We start from the raw sequence: 19,087 nt of genomic DNA on the forward strand, positions 1-19,087 counted from the left end.
GCAGCGTTCCTGATCATCGCGATGTTCCCGGCAAGTCCCGTTCCCAGCGATGTCTTGCAACAATGACCTTTGATGACATCGCGGTCTCGCAAGACAGCTACGTGATCACGAGACCGCGACGTCATCAAAGGTCATTGTCGCAAGGTATCACTGGGAACAGGAGTTGCCGGGAGCAGCACTGAGGCCTGGTGACGCTGCGCGGGACGCCGGAAGGTGAGAAGATCACGATTTTTTATTTTAATTCTTTTTTTTAAACAGGGATATGGTACCCAGGGCCTGGAGGAGAATCTCCTCTCCTCCAGACCGTGGGTACCATCCGCAAATGTTCCGCTTACTTTTCGCATGGGGAGCACAGCCACATGCTGAAAGTAAGCAGAACAATGCATTCCTATGTGTGCGGATTTTCCCGCGATTCCGCACAAAGAATGAGCACGCTGCGCATTTTTCCGTGATGCAATTCCACCACAGAAAAATACGCAGCATTAGCACAGAATGTGCGGAATGCCATAGGATGCTTTTTTTGCGTTTTCGCTTCAAAATCGCGTGTTTAAAAACGCCACGAAAACGCAAAAAAAAGCTACGTGTGAACACAGCCTTAAAGTTCAAGCCACATCCTGATTATGTTGCACTTTACTCACATTACAATCTAATCACACAGATTGCAGATCTGCTGGTGGCCAGCTGACTCCATCCCAAATCTTTCCCATACAATAGGACATGCTTTCAAGATTCTTTGTAGTGTAAAGGTACTGTCACACTTAGCGATGCACCAGTGATCCCGACCAGCGATATGATGCGGTCAGGATCGCTGGTGCATCGCTAAGTGGTCGCTAGTGAGCTGCCACACAAGCAGATCTCACCAGCGACATCGTTGGGGACGGGGGTCGCTACTTACCTGTCACACTAGGCGATCCTGCGTCCTCCCGCCCGGCTCCACGCGTCGCTCGTCTCTCCACAGGAAGCGCCGCAGGAAGCTGACGGGGAGAAACAGTCCTGGACGTTCTCGCGCGATCAGCGATAATCAGCGGGGGAGCGGGTCGTAGGTAAGTATCACACACAGCGATATCGCTAGCAATATCGCTATAACGTCACAAGTTATAGCGATATTGCTAGAGATATCGCTAAGTATCACAGTACCTTTAGTTACCATAAACTGTGGTCTCCCTTCAAGTCCTAATACCTGAAGCCTTCAGACACAAGGAACACAATTATGAATAAACCAAAGGTCACATATAATACTTAAAATCTCCCTCAGACATTGTCAGTGTTTGAAGTAACAATTCTCAGTAACCTGACTAGACTTTAGAGGGATCATCGATGGTAGAGGGATCATCGATGGTGCAGAGTTCATTAATTGAGAGAAATGTGGGGTCTTTTAAGCATATTTCAATTTAACCCAAACTGCCTGGTGTCTAATATGTCTCTAAATGAGGAGTGACCCAGTGTAATGGCACAGAAATTACACATCACAATTTTAACTTTCCAGGTGGATATTGTCTTATTACATTGATCAATGACATTTTTACAGCATTTAATGATAATCTTACAATGTTTAACCATCAGTTGGAATTGTCTCCATACTACGCTATGTCCCACTGTCCTGAGACCTAATATATCTGTTTGCAGAGCGTCCATGGTCTCATCACACACTGCCTGTCAGTATCTCACACGTCCCTGTGAGATCATTTTCTTAATTCTGGAATCTTGCTAATTAAATTTGCAGCACTTTTGGAACGTGGATTAGGCACAATCCTGCCAGGCCGCGGTGGTGATTGATTGGATGGACAGTGCCCCACTCTTGTGTCTCAGGGTAGTTGAAGCTTGTATTGCGGTTCCTTCTGACATCTCAGGGGTTAATTTTAAAAGAAAAAAGGAATTAAACTGGAATTCTGGGAGGTCCTCCTGGTGGAAGTTAAAAGCTCCAACTCATGGTCATGTGTCAGTTTCTTAAAAAGAGTCCTTGAGGATGGAGGAACTAGCTAGAGAGAGCATCAGCTTGCTGGCCAAGCCAGGTGCAGAATGTGGGACCCCCAGTTTATCCTCCATTGGAGCCATATTTATCATGTTAAAGTCTGCGCTGGGAGCTGGACTCCTTAATTTTCCATGGGCATTCAACAGGGCAGGTGGGATGCAAACTGCTGTCACAGTGGAACTGGTAAGTGATGGTCTCTCAATTTACATCCACTTTTACTTCTCAGAGCCCCCTTCATTTGATTTCTTTTTTTGGATTTGATGGTTTGCTCCTATAGTTAATGTAATGCCCGCTATTCTGCGTGTGATTTGTCGATGCTTGTTTCATTGTGTCGTTATTTATTGTACTTGTGTGCACCAATATTCTGGACATGCTCAATAGATAAGGGGCTATAGATTCTACAAAAAATGGCTGCTTTCCTTCAAAAACTGTTTGGATGGATGCAAAAAGAGCAAGGATGCCAGACATCTCATGCAACAGATTTAAGGTTTAGACTCTAGCCCACCAGGGTCAACAAGGAGCTACTTTTTTTTTTTTTTTTTTTTTTTTTTTTACTACTTGTATGGGTAAATTTGAACACTCTTGATTTGCATCCCACTTCAGGGTTTTCAAACCACGTATGCTATATTTAAGTCTAACGAATGGGAACTGCTCCACGAGTAAAGGAGAAGGCTGGGGTTATGCAAGAAACACGTGTGAGTCTCTCACCTTTAAACCCGGCACTCTGGACCAGAGCTTTCAGCTGCATAAAAATACATGCAGCCGCACACTTTGGTCCCGAGTGCCGGTGCAGTGCCAGGTATTGAGGCCTGAGTTTCTTGCATTGCAGTTGCAAGTGTGACCCCGGGCTGAACACTGAATCTTCAGCATCATTGACAATCCACTGAGTTAGGCTGGTTTCACATTAGCGCTTTTTAAGCGCACGCACGGCCGGGGGTAGCTCCGCCCCGAGCCGGCTCTCTGCCCGGCGTGCCCGCCCCTTGCTTGTAGCGCCGCCTCCTAGCGCACAGCGGCGCCTGCGATCGGCGCACCCTATCTTTAGCATAGGGTGCGCAGATCGTGCGCAGGCCGTGCGCTAGTTGCGCTTTGACCTGCGCTGCGCACATTTGACGGTGCGCCGTGCGCGCCAAAATCAAACTTTTCGGATTTTGGCGCGCACCGTCAAAAGTGCGCAGCGCAGTTCAAAGCGCAACTAGCGCACGGCCTGCGCACGATCTGCGCACCCTATGCTAAAGATGGGGTGCGCCGATCGCAGGCACCGCTGTGCGCTAGGAGGCGGCGCTACAAGCAAGGGGCGGGCACGGCTGGCAGAGAGCCGGCTCGGGGGCGGAGCTACCCCCGGCCGTGCGTGCGCTTAAAAAGCGCTAATGTGAAACCAGCCTTATCCAACAAAGTCCCGAAGGTATGTTTTTTTCCAAAACCATAACCCCTTCACATACCTGTTTAAGGGATGTCTAGCATTACAGTTCAGCTCCATTGAGTTTAATGAGGTGCAATACCATACAACTCTGTGGCCAAGTATGGTGAGATATATTACATATATATATTTTTTTTTTTCTATATATAAAGAAAGTAGAAGAGTTTTTTTCTAACTTTGGACAACAACTTTTAATTTTTTTTTTATTTCAGAACTTCATAGTGGATATAAAATATTACAAAGCTGGTTATTTTTATCAGAGAAATTTGCTTTCTCCTCCTGAGCTGATCTTTCATTCTCAATTCATGGGTAAAATCTGTGAAGACAAATTTTCCCATAAGGCTGGAGTCACACACCATGAATAAAAAAATCGGTCCGACTTCTTGTCCAGGGATCCGTCTGTCATCCGATTTTCCGGCGATGAACTGGTTTTATTTGCATCTAAGCATCAAATTGACATCCAATGCCTGATGCTCTTTCCTGTTGACCTGGAGAAGTCTTGCGATTTAATCGCAAGTCACACGTGTGGTGCGTTTTCAATGCGTTTTTTTTTTCACATCCATAGACTTGCATTGTCGAATCCGATCCGAAAATCAGTGACAATCGCAGCATGCTGTGATTGTCTCAGTCCGAGGAACGGATCCGATAAAAAAAAAACGCATGATGGGAGCAGCAACATAGAATAACATTGAGACGAATGCAATTATTTTTTTTCCCTTCCGCATTGCATTCGTCCGATTTTTATCGCTAATGTGACTCCGGCCTTACTGAGAGATGCTAATTTGGCATTTAACAATCTATAATAGAGCTACATGATTGATTGACACACATTTTGCTGGAAGTTCTCCATGGAACTTTATGAGCACCAACTGCCATCTCCAATCTCCATAATGTAACATTTTGTACTTGAGCAAGACAGGTTTTAACTGTAAAGTGAGAATTATAAGTGACAGATCAGTCCAGGAAGAGAAACAGATTTCTCTGATAAGACATGTTACACATAATGAAAAATAAAATAAGATTGTTATTCTTTAAGCTGTAGTCAAAACCCAATCCTATCCATCCATATTATCCTTTATGACTCCTATCTGCAGTGAGCTTGAACATCATATTTTTATAATTCTCCAGTAATGGATTGGTTATTACTGTTACGTTGGCCACTCGCTCACCTCCTAAGTGCCGCCTTACTTACCACCTGTTTTGCTCTGCTCTACCCAGTACCTGCCCATCTCTCCGAGCTGCCTTTTTGCTTATCTTTCAGCTCTGTTGTTGAGTTATGGGGGAGTGCAGCTGAACTCTGCAGGAATTTGCATCCATTCTGTCCTGCAGCAATCTACTTCCCCAGCCTGTCAGGGGGTGATTTATTTGGTGACTCCATCCTCCATTCCTCACCTGAACTTGGGTTCCTAGTAGCTCGGTCTCTACAGTCCTGTATCGGCGTATTCTGTTTTTGTTTCGCCTATTATTGACTCGGTCAGCCCTCTTGTTTATCATTCTCTCAGCTATGAATTCTGAACTTGGGCTGCCTGCCCAAACCTCAAACCATCTGACTACACTTCTCTCACCTGCAGTCCCGGGGACTGACCTGGAATAGTACCTGGTAGCTACAGGTGGCCCATCCTATTCTCTCTACTAGAGGCTCTAGTGAAGACCCAGTATCTACCTAGTCACACCCCTCCGGGGTAAGCCCAGCCTGTGGTGCAGTGGGTCCACACCCACCAACATTGCAATTACACTATGGTCACATAAAACTTTTATCATACGTTTGACGCAAATGTTAACCCTGAAAAAAAAAAAAAAAAAAAAAAAGCAGCTAAGTTGCTGTTAACGTGTCTGTTTGACACAAACGGAACCAGACAAATGGAATCGGGATCCTATCACTCCTGTTTCAAACGTTCTCCAGAACAGCGGGAATTGCTGCAATGGAAAAGCTGCCTCGGCTAGCACAGAGATTGCGTGGTCGGCCGCCATTCACTGTAGACACAATCTGCTATGGAGCCTATGAGGTGCCCAGTGCAATAATTTGCATTCCCTGTGCCACAATTCAGTCTGAACCTCAGCCGAACTGTGAGGGGGTACTTGGGGGGACATCATACTGTAGACGAGGTCATTGTGGGGGCAGTGTGTGGCTATCCTACTTGGCAAGGGGCATGAAGGGGAATCTTGCTGTTGTGGGAAACTGAGGGCATCATACTGTATTTGGGGAGAATTCTTGTTGAACCTATACTCTGTGGGCCATTAAAGGTGTATCCACGATACCTGAGAAAGGGGATCCTCCCTTCAAGGGCAGGAAATCTTCAAGGTAACAAGGCAGCTCCTATATCAGCATCACTTGGATTCCTGTCCTTGATGGAGAAACCCTCAGTAAATCAGCCCAGAGGAGAAGGAAAAGAATATTAGAAGCCTCATCTCATCGACTGTCAGGAAAGCCATGTTCTTGCTGGGTTGTCTGACTGCCTGTATTCCAGCAGTCAAGTGGGCACAATTCCATATCATATATGAGGCTGATCCTTAATGGGGATAGATTCAACACCCTGGGGAGTTACCTGGGTAAAAAATATATCCAGAGTCATTACAACAGATTCCAGTCCCGGGGGGGAGGGTGGTGGAGTCCACCTGGATGAACATTATCCAGGGAACCTGGTCGCAGGAGGAAAACTTAGCCTCCTCAAACAACTGGGAGCTCCTTGCAGTGGAAAGGCCATTAAACAAGCTGCTGCCTTTTCTGCTGGACCATCATGTGAGGATGCTCTCCGACAACTGGGCTACAGTAGCCTATATAAACCACCAAGGAGGTATTCGTTCTTGTCCTCTAATGTTGGTTGCAAAATGCAAATTTACTAGCAGAACAGCATCTCCTCTCCTTATGGGCCCTGCATATCAAAGCAACAGAAAATGTCAAGGCAGACATCCTAAGCTGCAAGCAACTAAGGGTGCCGTCACACAAAACGATGCACCAGCAATCCTGACAATGATACAACCTTGTCAGGATCGCTGGTGCCTCGCTACATGATCGCTGGTGAGCTGTCAAACAGGCAGATTTCACCAGCGATCAGGACCAGCGAGGATGCTGGTATCCAAGGTAAATATCGGGTAACTAAGCCAGTGCGTCGCTTAGTTACCGCTGTGTACCTTGTATACCTGCATTCTCGCGCTACATGCTGCTGGCCAGCGGGAGACTAACTATCAAAAAAAATGGCCCAGGACATTCGTGCACGATCAGCAATACCCGATGTGGGGGGGGCGGTCGCTGATGCATGTCACACAAAGCGATATCGCTGGCGAGATCGCTAATGCATCACAAAATCAGCATTTTCACTAGTGATCTTGCTGTGTGTGATGGGGCCTTAAGTCTGGAAGGATGGTCTCTGAAGAGGACAGTATTTGATCAGATTGTGGACGTGAGGCCTTCCTCAAGCAGATTTTTTTTTTTTTTTTTTTTTTTGTCTCTGGGGAGAGCAGGAAGGTCAAAAATTTCTGCTCTTTGAACCCAGGAGTGAAATCTCACATGGTGAACTTCTTCAGGATGAAATGGACCCTCTGGCTACTCTATGCCTTTCCGCCGGTATGCCTTATCCTGTCAATCTTGAGAAAGATTAGATGTCAAGGAAAGAGTTATACTAATGGCTCCCTTTTAGCCGAAGAGGCTTTGGTTCTTTTGGCTGAGGGCAATGTCAGTTTCTCATTCGTGGGTTCTTCTGGAGGACCACGATCTTCTGTCCCAAGGACCTTTCCTCCATCCTCGGATGTCCGGGCTGCATTTAACAGCCTGGAATTTAAGAGGTCGATCTTGGAGAAAAAGGGTTTTTTTTGGCTAAGTTAAACCATTTTTAACCCTTCTTAGTAGCAGGAACCCTGTAACCACTAAAATCCATGGGAGGACCTGGAGAAAGTTCTTATCCCTCTTGGGGGTGAAGCTGGTGGTGAGAGATGTCCCTTTACCATCTATCCTGGAGTTCCTCCAGAGAGGGCTAGAGCTCAGTTTTTCAGTTGGCACCCTTAAGGTGCAGGTCTCAGCCCTAGGGGCACTACACAGTTGTGACCTGGCAGGTAATAGGTGGATTACCAGGTGCATCAAAGCCTGTGGTTGAGCTAGATCGGTTCCTGCCTGTAGATCTTCTCCATGGAATCTAAATTTAGTTTTGACTGTGTTGTCAAAGCCCCTTTGAGCCTTTACATTCCACCTCGGAAAGGATAGTCTCACTAAAAACATTCCTACTGGTAGCCCTTACATCAGCGCACAGGATGAGCGACATCCAGGCTTTATCAGCAGGCCCCACTTACACTCAGGTTCTGGAGGATAGAGTAGTGTTAAAGTAAGGGTACCGTTACACTTAGCGACGCACCAGCAATCCCGACAACGATACAACCTGGTAAGGATCACTGGTGCGACACTAAATGGTCACTAGTAAGCTGTCAAACAGTCAGATTTACCCAACAATGCCGCAACTATCCAACGATCTATATAACGACCTCGGCGGCCGTTGGGACCTTGTTACACAGCAGCGATTCTGATGACTCCCGCCTGCGTCCATGATTTCTGAGTAGCTAGTGAGGTTGCTCGTCGGTGTCAAACACAGCGGTGTGCGCTGGCCAGCGGGACACCAGCAATCAAAATGGCCCAGGATATTCGAGCACGATCAGCGACATCGCAGCAGGGGCCTGGTCGCTGCTAAGTGTCACACATAGCAAGGTCGCTGTTGCGTCACAAAATCGGTGACACTTCAGCGATCTCGTTATGTGAGACGGGGCCTTTAGACCCTGCACATCTCCCTAAGTTGGTTACAAAATTTCACGGGAAATATTACCATCTTTTTGTTCCAACCCTAGCAAACCTAATGGGAAGAAATTACACACCCCAGATATTAGGAGATGCTTGCTGAGGTATTTAAAGGTGATGGAAGCAGAGGGCCCTGCTTGTAGCTTACCAGGGATCTAGGAAAGGCCTTAAGGTGTATAAATGGATCTTAGCGAGATGGGTCAGAGGCTAACTTGTGTTGGTGCAGGCAGGGCCATTCCTGAAGGTCTGAAGGCCCATTCTGCAAGAGCCGTGGCGGCATCCTAGGCAGAGAAGGTAGATGTCTCTATCGACCTGATATGTCAGGTGACCACCCACATGGTCCTTGCCATCCATCTTTTATAGACACTATAGGATGGATCGATCTGTCTTCTTCCTCTGACCTCGCATTCAGGAGAAGGGTTTCACAAGCTGTGGTCCCTCCCTAGGATGGATAGATATTCTGTAATTCTCTTGTGGTGCTGTCATAGGTTACAAAGAAACACATTACAAAAAACGTTCACAAACAAGTAAAGTTGGACAGAGAACTTAACTAATAATTAATACCAGAAAGAACAAGTATAATCCAAAAAGTATATAAATGTTTGTTCAAAATATTTTTTTCTTTTAAAAATGTTTTAATACATCACATCAAATAACCGAGGCCACTGAACCACATATAATATGACATAACCACTGGTATATAAAATACATCATGTATCAAATAACTGCACAATTCCCTTATTATTCCAGGTATGCAAACTCCGCAATAAAATAAGGTATATGTGCAAGAAAAACAGTCTACAAAATAACATGGAGGATGGAAGTAAAAAATGTAAATAAAGCACAAATGTACAATGAGAGAACTCCCTTAGGACAAATTAAATGACTGGTGCATACTGAGGGGAAAAAAAAAATGCGTGTATAATTTCAATATGTATACAAAACCCCTTGCCAAATGTGTCCAATTAATAACGGGTGCATAAATCTAAATAGGACAAATTTCAATGCATGTGCAAAAATGTGTATTGCCTAGATAAATATGCAAAAAATTAAGTAAATGTGCCCTACACCGTGAGCCAGGCATTATGGGCCATAATTAATCTCATGTATAAAGACATTTGTGAACTAAAACTTGCATCAGACCAGTGGCTGCCAAATTCACCCCCAAATATTTTGAATAAACATTTATATATTTTTTTTGGATTATACTTGGTTGTTTCTGGTATTAAAGAAACACATTACCAGTAAGTAATAGCCATGTTTTTGGAAGGAAGCGGACCCAATTAGGACTTTTGCTATTATCTGCAGAGTATCTGCTATTGGCCCTTGATGTGTATAAGATTTGTGTTACTCCATCAATCTCCAGCTGTGAAAAAGATCCTTAGTGGATCGAAACGCGTAGCTGTTTCTAGTGCCCCCCAGCGTATCCTTTGTTGGAGAGGAGAAAGCTGACATGCTATTGTTTTATTGAAGAAAATTTAATTTTTTTTTTTTTTTTTTGTTTTGTAGCTGGAACGATCCCCTTTTTTTTTTTTTTTTTTTTTTTTTTTCCCCCCCAATGTTTTGAGGGAGCGCCTGAAACTATGCAAATTGTGGCTATTCCTAATTTCTTGGCGAAACTTTGGAGAATTTGGCAATTGTCAAACTTTTAATTCTTAGGCCCTTAAAACAGGTGTCACACAATTGTTAAATAACCTTTTCCCATCTCCTATGATGGCACACGTGGGCGGATCCCCCCCTCTCAGTCAGGACAGGAACCCTACTGAAATAAAATACCTCTCCCTCGCTTCAGTTGGGTTTCCTGTCCTGACAGGGACCTGCCTGCCGAAAGACGGCGTGTCAAGATTATCATACCTGCCCACCTCCGTGACAGCGCTTTCTATGCCGCTTCCTAAAAATTGAAATAAACAAAAACCCAGCAATTCAGGAATTGTTGGGGGGGGGGGGGATTAATGCCATTCCGCGTGAGGTAACATTGATAAGGTAGCTTTATTCTTCGTGTCTGTACGATTACAGCAATATCCTGTTCAAATTCTTTTTTTTAAGAAACAACTTGCATCACTTTATTGTGACAGTTATACCTTTTATTTTTCTGCTGATGGTGCTGTGTGGTGGCTTGGTTTTTCCGGGACAAGATGGCGTCTTCAGTGATTCCATGTTTGTTTGTTTATTTATATTTGTCTTTTCGATCGTGTTTTATTGCACAATTTGTTCAGTGGAATGATAAACCATTGTTTTTTGCCTTTATTTTTGTTTATTTATGATGTTCATTAAAGGGGTTAACTAGTGGGACAATTTCATAGGTTAGGGTCATTCCAGGTGCAGCAATACCAAATGTGTACTTTTTATTTTTTTCTCTTAAAAATATTTATGGGTACAATAAACTTTTACAACTTTTTTCTTTAAGGCTCTGTGCCCATGTAGCGATTTTTAAGCGTTTCCGCGGCATTTTTTAATGCACGATTCTGCCGCAGAAATGTTTATATAAAAAAAAAAAAGCGTGCCATGCATTTGTAATAGAAAGCGCACATGTTGTGCCGATGGTGGGTTTTTTACCGCTGCGGAATCGCTTAGCGGTAAAAAAACGCAGCATGTTCATTAACTTTGTGGAATCGCCCGCGATTCCACATACCATCAATTATATGTGCAAAAACGCATGTCAGAGCGCATGTGATTTCCCTGGCAAGGGCATGCGTTTCTGCTCAGGAAAAAATCACTACATGGGCACATAGCTTAAAGCTTTCTTTTTACTTTGTCCCACTATGGGACTTTTTTTTTTTTTTTGCATGCATGCTGGTTGTATGGCAAGAGGATGCATCAGCATTGCTATGCAAACTGTCAGCCCTGCACTGACAAAGTTGCTGACCATGCTCTGGTGACTTGGATAAGATCATGACGACATTGGGTCAACAAGGCAATGATCGGGACCCCACGATGTCACGGGGTCTCCGAAACAAAGACAGAGGGACTGTCGCTCCCAAGATGCTACAATCACGTTCAGTTGCAGCATTAAGGGAGTTAAAGTGCCAGGAGTGGTGCAGGATCATTCATGGCCATGAGTGCAAGGTGTCAGAATCGGTGCACACCCACCTCTGTGTGTGCGCGATTGCCGAGACGTATCCAGATGGCACCGGTCAATAAAACCCAAGTCACAGGGACATATGGATGCATCTCAAGTGGGAAAGGGTTGACGACTTTATTTTATAGTAACAGATGTGGTGTGATTTCTGGCATTTACTTTTATATAGGTATGATTTCTTCTAATCCTCCTGCTCTTCTTAGTGCAGATTATACAACGCTCCTGTCCAAACAATGGTTGCTAGTGGAGGAGCATGTGACCAGACCTGTCCACCAATCTCCTCCAATAGTGAAATGCCTCATATGTGAAAGCTATATTTCTAGTGGCAGAGACTATTGACGATCGAGCACTAAAAGTTTCACGTGTTCGACTTGAGCTGCAGTAATAACTAACAGTCACAAGATGTCACTGTTTAGAATGCAGGTGAAGTCTGCCTAGTAAGTAACACAACAGGCATAGTTAGTTGAGGGTTTATAGCCTGCCCAGTTTGGGAAGGGGAACTGAGTGTTAGTGGCAAGTGCAGGAAGTGACAGTCAGTCGGTGTGGGGGTAGCATTGAGTAACGCAATAGGTCTGAGGCTGCTAGGGACAGCGTGAGCCTAATACTCAGGGCAGTGGATTGCCGCAAATACCCCTTCCGTGTGATTCCGTCTAATGACCTGGGGTAACTTTGAGATGGACTTTGGGGCAAGAGGCACACTCGCATACCTCCCAACTTTTGAAGAAGGGAAAGAGACAAAGGCTGCAGTGTGCACAGCATGCCATGGCAAATTTTAGGCCATGCCCCCGGTCACACCCATGTCGACGCCCAACCGCACCCATTTAGCACTGCTGATCACACTGACAGATACTGAGGGCACAGTGTCTGGTACTGTAGGCACACTGACAGGTACTGAGGAAGAGAGAAAAGAAAACCGAGAAAGAAAGAGGGGGGAAAAAACAGAGGGAGAGCAAAAGAAAGGGGAGAGAGAGAATGGGAAAAAAAGAAAGATTAGAGAGAGAACAGAGAAATAGAGGTGAGAGGGAAAGAAACAGAGAGAGAGAGAGAGAGAGAAGGAAAGAACAGAGGAAAAAAAACAGGGGGAGAAAGAAATAAAGAAAGATACTATAGCAGCCCAGCTCCCATTGTAATGCCCACTTGAGCCTCCCGATGCAGGACATATCATGATCCGCTCACATGGCTGGCATACCCAATTCCAAGGCGATCCTGCTGTCCGTGCTGCCGGAGGAGGACATGGTGATGGATCTGAAGCATTCCCTGAAGTGCCTCCATGGTTCCGTCACCATCTCCTCATGAAATTACCTCATTTCTGGTCTGCTTCCAGCACATCACTTCCGGTGGAACGTCATGTGCTCCTCAGGGCTCCTCCGTGTACTCCTGTGTCTGTGGGAAAAGCCAGCTTTGTATGCATCGTACACACTTGGCTCCGCTCTGTACATCCTGTAGACACATGGCTTCACTCCGAACACCTTGTACACGTGCGGCTCTGCTGCATCCACCCTGTAAACCTCTCGTGACCCCACACAGAAACTTCACCTCATCCCACCACCCCAATGCACGTTTCGATATTCTCTTCCTCAAACCTGTCTTGGGGTGGTGGGTAACGCCGCCTGTATCGGGCATCTCATTGTGGACTCTCTCCTGCTATGGCAACAATATAGATAAAGCTCTTGTGGCTCATTTCTTTATTTAATGGTGCATTTTAGATTACCTTGAATATTGCAGTGGGCATTTGAAGAGGCACTTGTTCCTTGTCTCACCACAGCATATGGTATATTACTAATCTGTAACTTTATTATTTATTTATATAGCACCATTGATTCCATGGTGCTGTGCATGAGAAGGGGCTACATACAAATTACAGATACCACTAACAGTAAACAAACTAACAATGACAGACTGATACAGAGAGGAGAGAGGACCCTGACCTTTTGGGCTTACATGCTACAGGATGATGGGGAAGGAGACAGTAGGTTGGTGGGTTGTAGCAGTTCCGGTGTTGGTTGAGGTGATATCACCGGTAGTGGTGAGAGAGAAGGAGGTAGCGGGGTCATTGCAGGCTTTCTTGAAGAGGTGGGTTTTCAGGTTCCGTCTGAAGGATCCAAATGTGGTTGATAGTCAGAATTGTTGGGGCAAAGAATTCCAGAGAATATGGGCTACTCGGGAGAAGTCTTGGAGGCAGTTGGATGAGAAGCGAAGAAGTGTGGAGAAGAGAAGGAGGTCTTGGGAGGACCGGAGATTACGTGAGGGAAGGTATCGGGAGATTAGTTCAGAGACATATGGGGAAGACAGGTTATAGATGGCCTTGTAGGTCAGTATTAGTAATTTGAATTATACGCTGAGGGAGTGGGAGCCAGTGAAGAGATTTGTAGAGGGGAGAAGCGGAGGAGAGAGATGAATTAGTCAGGCGTCAGAGTTAAGGATGGACTGGAGAGGTGCGAGGGTGTTAGCAGGGAGACCACAGAAAAGGATGTTGCAGTAGTCGAGGTGGGAGATGATGAGGGCATGCACAAGCATTTTAGTAGATTGAGGGTTGAGGAAAGGACGGATTCTGCAAATATTTTTGAGCTGGAGGCGACAGGAGGTAGAAAGAGCTTGTGTGGCGCCCCTCAGGCTCAGTCGCCACAGAGGTACTGCACCTCCTCCTGAGGTGTGGTGCCCCACCATCCAGGTAAGTTGGAGGCTCCTGACCACGCTCCAACACCTACATCCCACACAACACAGTAGTTCAGCAAAGCCACATTGCGGCTCCCTGCTTGGAGTGTAGCAGAGCACCTTTGGTGGGTCCCTGCTTGGAACACGAAACATGCTGGGAGGCGGGTGGAGTTAGAATACATAAAAGATCAGGAAGATTTAGAATTTCAGTCAGAGAGGAGTGAGGAGAGAAGATCCCTTGAAGAGGGATGGAGGAAGGAGGTCACTGAGATCTGCTGGCACAGGAAAGGAAAGTAGAAAGACATTGAACCGAAACCTGATCTTCCATAAAAAGGAGAGACTAGTACGGAACGTAGGAATAAAAGGGAACAGAGGACGTGGGTTAGAGGAAGAACCCTGCCTAGAAGTTCTAAGAGCATGGCCGGGGTCCGGTCCCCAAGGTTGTATGGACACTAATGGTTCTACAGCAGACACCGGTGGAGTAGTGGGCTGTAAATGCACTACTCCCATCTAAGACTTGGGGGCACAACAGCAACATTGATAGTGAGCCGGGACTCAGGAGTAAGGAGTCCCCGAAGCAGGCTACAGCTGTCTGCCGTACAAGTAGAGTTCTTGGGAACATCTGTCAGGAGGCACTCCAGTGTAGCTCAGTACTAGGAGTACTTCACACTTAAAGGCGCTATAAGAGGAGACGTTCAGAAAGGTACATGTTGGTGGAGTGTTGGAAGGGAGCATTCCATCTGGCCTGGAGGTTGATTGAGTCCCTGACCCGGAAGACACAGCACTGAGGCAGGCACCCGTGTGTACTACAGACTGTGAGTAAAGCTTTGGAACTACAAGCCCTGGTGTCCTCCATTCATTCTTGCGCCAATGCACCCAGCACCGCTACATCTGGGTACCAGCCCCTACACCGCTCATGCCTCTCCTCTCCCCTGACATCTACACTGCCCTGGGGCTACAGCTCCACCTGTGGGGAGCTTCACCATCTTGGCTGCAACACACCACCAGCCCCAGAGGATCTGCATGCAGCGTCGGCTTAACATCTCACTTGCCGAACACCACAGGTGGCGTCACGAACTATTCATTCAAACCATTACATTGACCCCATTACTTGGGCGCCCAGGGCCACGGACCGGGCCCCTGCTGCTTGTGACACATCCTGCTGATACCGGCCCGGTACAGAGTACCCCACGGCCCTGGGAGGGTGACCCACTTGGATGTGCGGTTTGAAAGACAGGGCAGAGTCAAAGGTTACTCTGAGGCAGCGGACTTCCGGTACTGGGGAGAGTGTGATGTCAATAATTGTTATAGCTAGGTCGGGTAAGGAAGATCTGAGAGATGGAGGAAAGATGATTTGTCCACATTGAGCTTGAGAAAGTGAGAGGAGAAGGAGGATATGGCTGATAGACACTCTGGGATTCTGGACAGCAGAGAGGTAGATCTGAGTGTCATCAGCATAAAGGTGGTAGTGGAATCTGTGGGACTTTGAGTTGCCCCAGACCAAGTGTATAGATTGAGAAGATTAAGGTTCCTAAAACAGAGCCTTTGGGGACTCCAAAAGAGAGAGGGTGGGATGAGGAGGTGGTGTGGGAGTGGGAGACACTGTATGTGCGGTTGGCAAGGTATGAGGAGATCCAGGATAGAGCAAGGCCTTTGATGCCGAAGGAGGAGAGGATCTGTAGTAGGAAGCAGTGGTCAACTTTGTCAAATGCAGAGGACAGGTCTAGAAGCAGGAGTATAGAGTATTATTCATTTGATTTGGCTGTAAGTAGGTCGTTAGTAATTTTGGTCAGGGCTGTCTCAGTGGAGTGATGGGGGCGGAAACCAGATTGTAGATTGTCAAAGAGCAAGTTAGATGATAGGTTGGAGGAAAGTTCAGCGTGGACGTGCTGTTCCAGGAGTTTGGAAGCGAATGGGAGCAAAGATTTTGGGCGATAGCTGGACATAGCGGTTGGGTCGAGGGTTGGCTTTTTAAGGATAGGCGTGATTGTGACATGTTTGAATCAAGGGGCGCTATTGGTTATTTAACCCATTTTGTTATTATTATCACTTTGCCTTGGCCACATATAGAATTTTTGGATTGTCCACTATTTCTATACTAATATCATATATATACACCTATTTATGTTATTTGATGCTCGGGTGGTGGCGCTCACTTTGTTTTTTGAGGCATCTCGATTACTTATTTTATTGAATTTATGTATTTTAATATTTGTCAATAAAATAATTTTTCATGAATTCAATAACTCTGATGGTTCTTGTTGTGCTCACTAGACTTAAATGACAGTCTTGGTATGCACTGGTTGGTTTTACATGGCAGCAAAGAACCCGATTTTGTGGGCCAAACCCCAGGGTCCAGGAACACTACCTGCGGGTGACGCCACTGCTTCTTCCACTGTTGTGCATGCAAGCCAATCTCCTGTCCATGTTGCATGCGACTGTGGCGCCCCTGAGGTACTGCACCTTCTCCTAAGGTGTAGTGCCCCACCATCCAGGTAAGGTGGGAACTCCTGACCACGCTCCACACCTGCAATCCACACACAGGATAGTTCAGTCGGGCCACCTAACAGCTTCATGCTGGGGGTTAGCAGAGCACCCCTCGTGGAACCCTGCTTCGTAACACGAGATGTGCTGGGAGGCGGGTGGAGAGAGGTGATACAAAAGAGTGGGAAGAGTGAAAGTTAGTGGTTAGAGGAGAGAGAAGATGGGTGTCTGAGGGATGTGCTGCAGCAGGTCCCAGTGATCTGGGCTGCTGGCACGAGAAAGACCAGAGAAAGAGACTGATAAGATTGATAACCTAACCTTCCATAAGAGAGAGAACAGATCGGAACGAAGGGGAATAGAAGGACAGTGGGAAGTAGGTTGAGAGAGAGAGAGAGAGAACCCTTCCAGTCCAGAGAGCGCAAAGGCCGGGGCCCGGTCCCCGAGGTTGATTGGATCTTTATGTCCGGCAACAGACACCGGAGGAGTAGTGAGCCACTAACGCCTTGCTCCCATTATAGACTTGGGACACAGCAGCAACTGAATAGAGAGCCGAGACGCAGAGTGGAGTCCCCCGAAGCAGGCTACAGCTGTCTGTCATACAAGTAAAGACTAGGAACACCTAGAGTGAGGCATTCCAGGGTAATTAAGTACTGGAGTGCTTCGCACCTAAAGGAGGAGTCGTTCAGTAAGGTACATGTTGGTGGAGTGTGGAATGGAGAATCCTATCCTGCCTGGAGGTTGGCTGGAGCCCTGACCTGGAGAACACAGTCCGGAGGCAGGCAGTTGTGTGAACTGCAAACAGTGAGTAAAGCTTTGGAACCGCATACTCTGGTGTCCTCCAGTTATTCCCGCATCACTACACCTGGGTACCAGCCTCCATACCATTCTGCGCCTCTCCTCATCCATTGCACCTACACTGCCCTGGGACTACAGCTCCACCTGTGGGGAGCTAAACCATTTCTGCTGCTCCACACCATCAGTCCCAGTGGATCTGCATGCATCGTTGGTTTACCATCTTACTTGCCAAACACCATGGGTGGCATCACGAACTGTTCATATAAACTTTAATACCATTAACATCACCGCCATTGATACTGGGCGCCCAGGGCCACGGACTGGGTCACCGCTGCTGTGACACATTCCCGCCTTGACACCGGCCCGGCACCGAGTACCCCGCTGCCCTGGGTGTGCGAGGGCGACCCACGGCGATTCCTCCTGCCCTTAACTTGTCATTGCACACATGTAAGCAAGTTGTGGGGTGCAGTGATGCAAGAGAAGCAGAGCAAGGTTTAACAACTTGAACAGATTTAATATAACAGGGGTTCAGTTCCTCGCAGAGAGAAACAGTTAAAGGGAGGTATGAACAGTACAGTGGAAGAGAATAAGCAACAAAAGTGGGCAGTAAACGTAATAATGGCCGTTCCAGAAATCGCTTATCATATCAAAGGCCTCTGTCTTTAGCTGTAGTTCTGGCGACTATGGCGCCAGCAGCAGATGACACTGTGTAGTTCCAGTGGGATCTCTCACGTGACTGTCCTTCTGGCATCAGTGGTCTGTCTCCGGTACCTTCTGCTAATCCCCTAGTCCAAGGCAAACGGGGCCGCAGCACTTCCAGAATCCGGCATAGGGTGGTCTGCGAGGATTGATTGGTCAGGCCACAAAAGTCTATCTGGCACCCAGCTTGCTATCAGCAGCTCGGGCACTGTGTTCACAGCTGAGGCACACATGGCAGCTCCCAGTCGGGTGAAGGCACGACACCAAACTCCTCGGTCCCTCCTGGACACTCGGGTGATCGCAGGGAACGGCGGGTGCTCAGAGGATGGAGCACACTCCTCAGCAGCCAGCTTTTAAGCCTCCCCCCCCCCCCCCCCCGGACAATAAGGGACACAGCCTCAGCAGTTCCGGACTCTGTGCAGCACATGTACACACGGTCCAGAGCTTCTCCTTACACAGACTTAACTAAAACCAACAGAAAGCACATCCTTGTCCCAGCGCAGCCTTCAGTTGTCCATACCCCAGTCCTTGGAACGCATGCGCAAACACGCAGCCAATGCACCACAGGCCATGCTACTGAATTCCCACACTTTGTGACTGCTTGCGCTCGAAATATTTCCTTTTAGGCTCGTGGAGACGGAACCTTTTCTGATGGTGGCGGCCATTCCTTGGTTCTCTGTCCCTACCCGCCACTATTTCTCCTGGTGTGCTGTCCCTGCATTACACAAGGACGTGTCCAACAACATTAGCTGTGCCCTCAACAAGCAGTTACTGGGAAAGTACACCTAACCATGGACTTGTGGGCAGGGACGGTAAATCTCATTGATGGCATACTTGGTTCACACGGTGGAAGCTGTGACCCAGTCAGACCTTGGGATGGAACACGTCCTCCCGACAGCAAGGATTGCGGGCCCTAGGTCAAATCAAAGTTGCCCCCACAGTCTAGTCCTCTTCAGCCTCCATCTCTGAAATTACCACATCAGTCACAAGCTGGAAGCACTGCGCCAGCCAAGCAGCAACAGGGTGTGCTGAAGCTAAAATGCATAGGTGACAAACCGCATAATGCTGAAGAGTTGTGGCAAGCTCTGAAAGACCAGGCAGATCTGTGGCTGACACCGCTAAACTTAAAGCCAGGCATGGTCGTGTGTGACAATAGCCGGAACCTGGTGGCAGCTCTGAGGCAAGGCAAACTCACACATGCACCAT

At 47.0% G+C, this 19,087-nt stretch overlaps 1 protein-coding gene across 1 annotated transcript in view; it reads left to right on the forward strand.

Annotated features, from left to right (window-relative positions):
- The first annotated feature begins 1,929 nt into the window (after window positions 1-1,929).
- The window catches only part of SLC38A8 (solute carrier family 38 member 8), a 110,271-nt gene continuing 93,113 nt past the window's right edge, over window positions 1,930-19,087 (forward strand). Inside the window, exon 1 of the mRNA XM_073576267.1 lies at window positions 1,930-2,155. Within this exon, the coding sequence (XP_073432368.1) occupies window positions 1,967-2,155 (189 nt within the window). The 5' untranslated portion in view covers window positions 1,930-1,966. The remainder of the gene's footprint in view (window positions 2,156-19,087) is intronic.

Source organism: Dendrobates tinctorius, unplaced genomic scaffold, assembly GCF_039654945.1.
Source record: "Dendrobates tinctorius isolate UK_male_01 unplaced genomic scaffold, ASM3965494v1 ptg000048l, whole genome shotgun sequence".
NCBI lineage: Eukaryota > Metazoa > Chordata > Amphibia > Anura > Dendrobatidae > Dendrobates > Dendrobates tinctorius.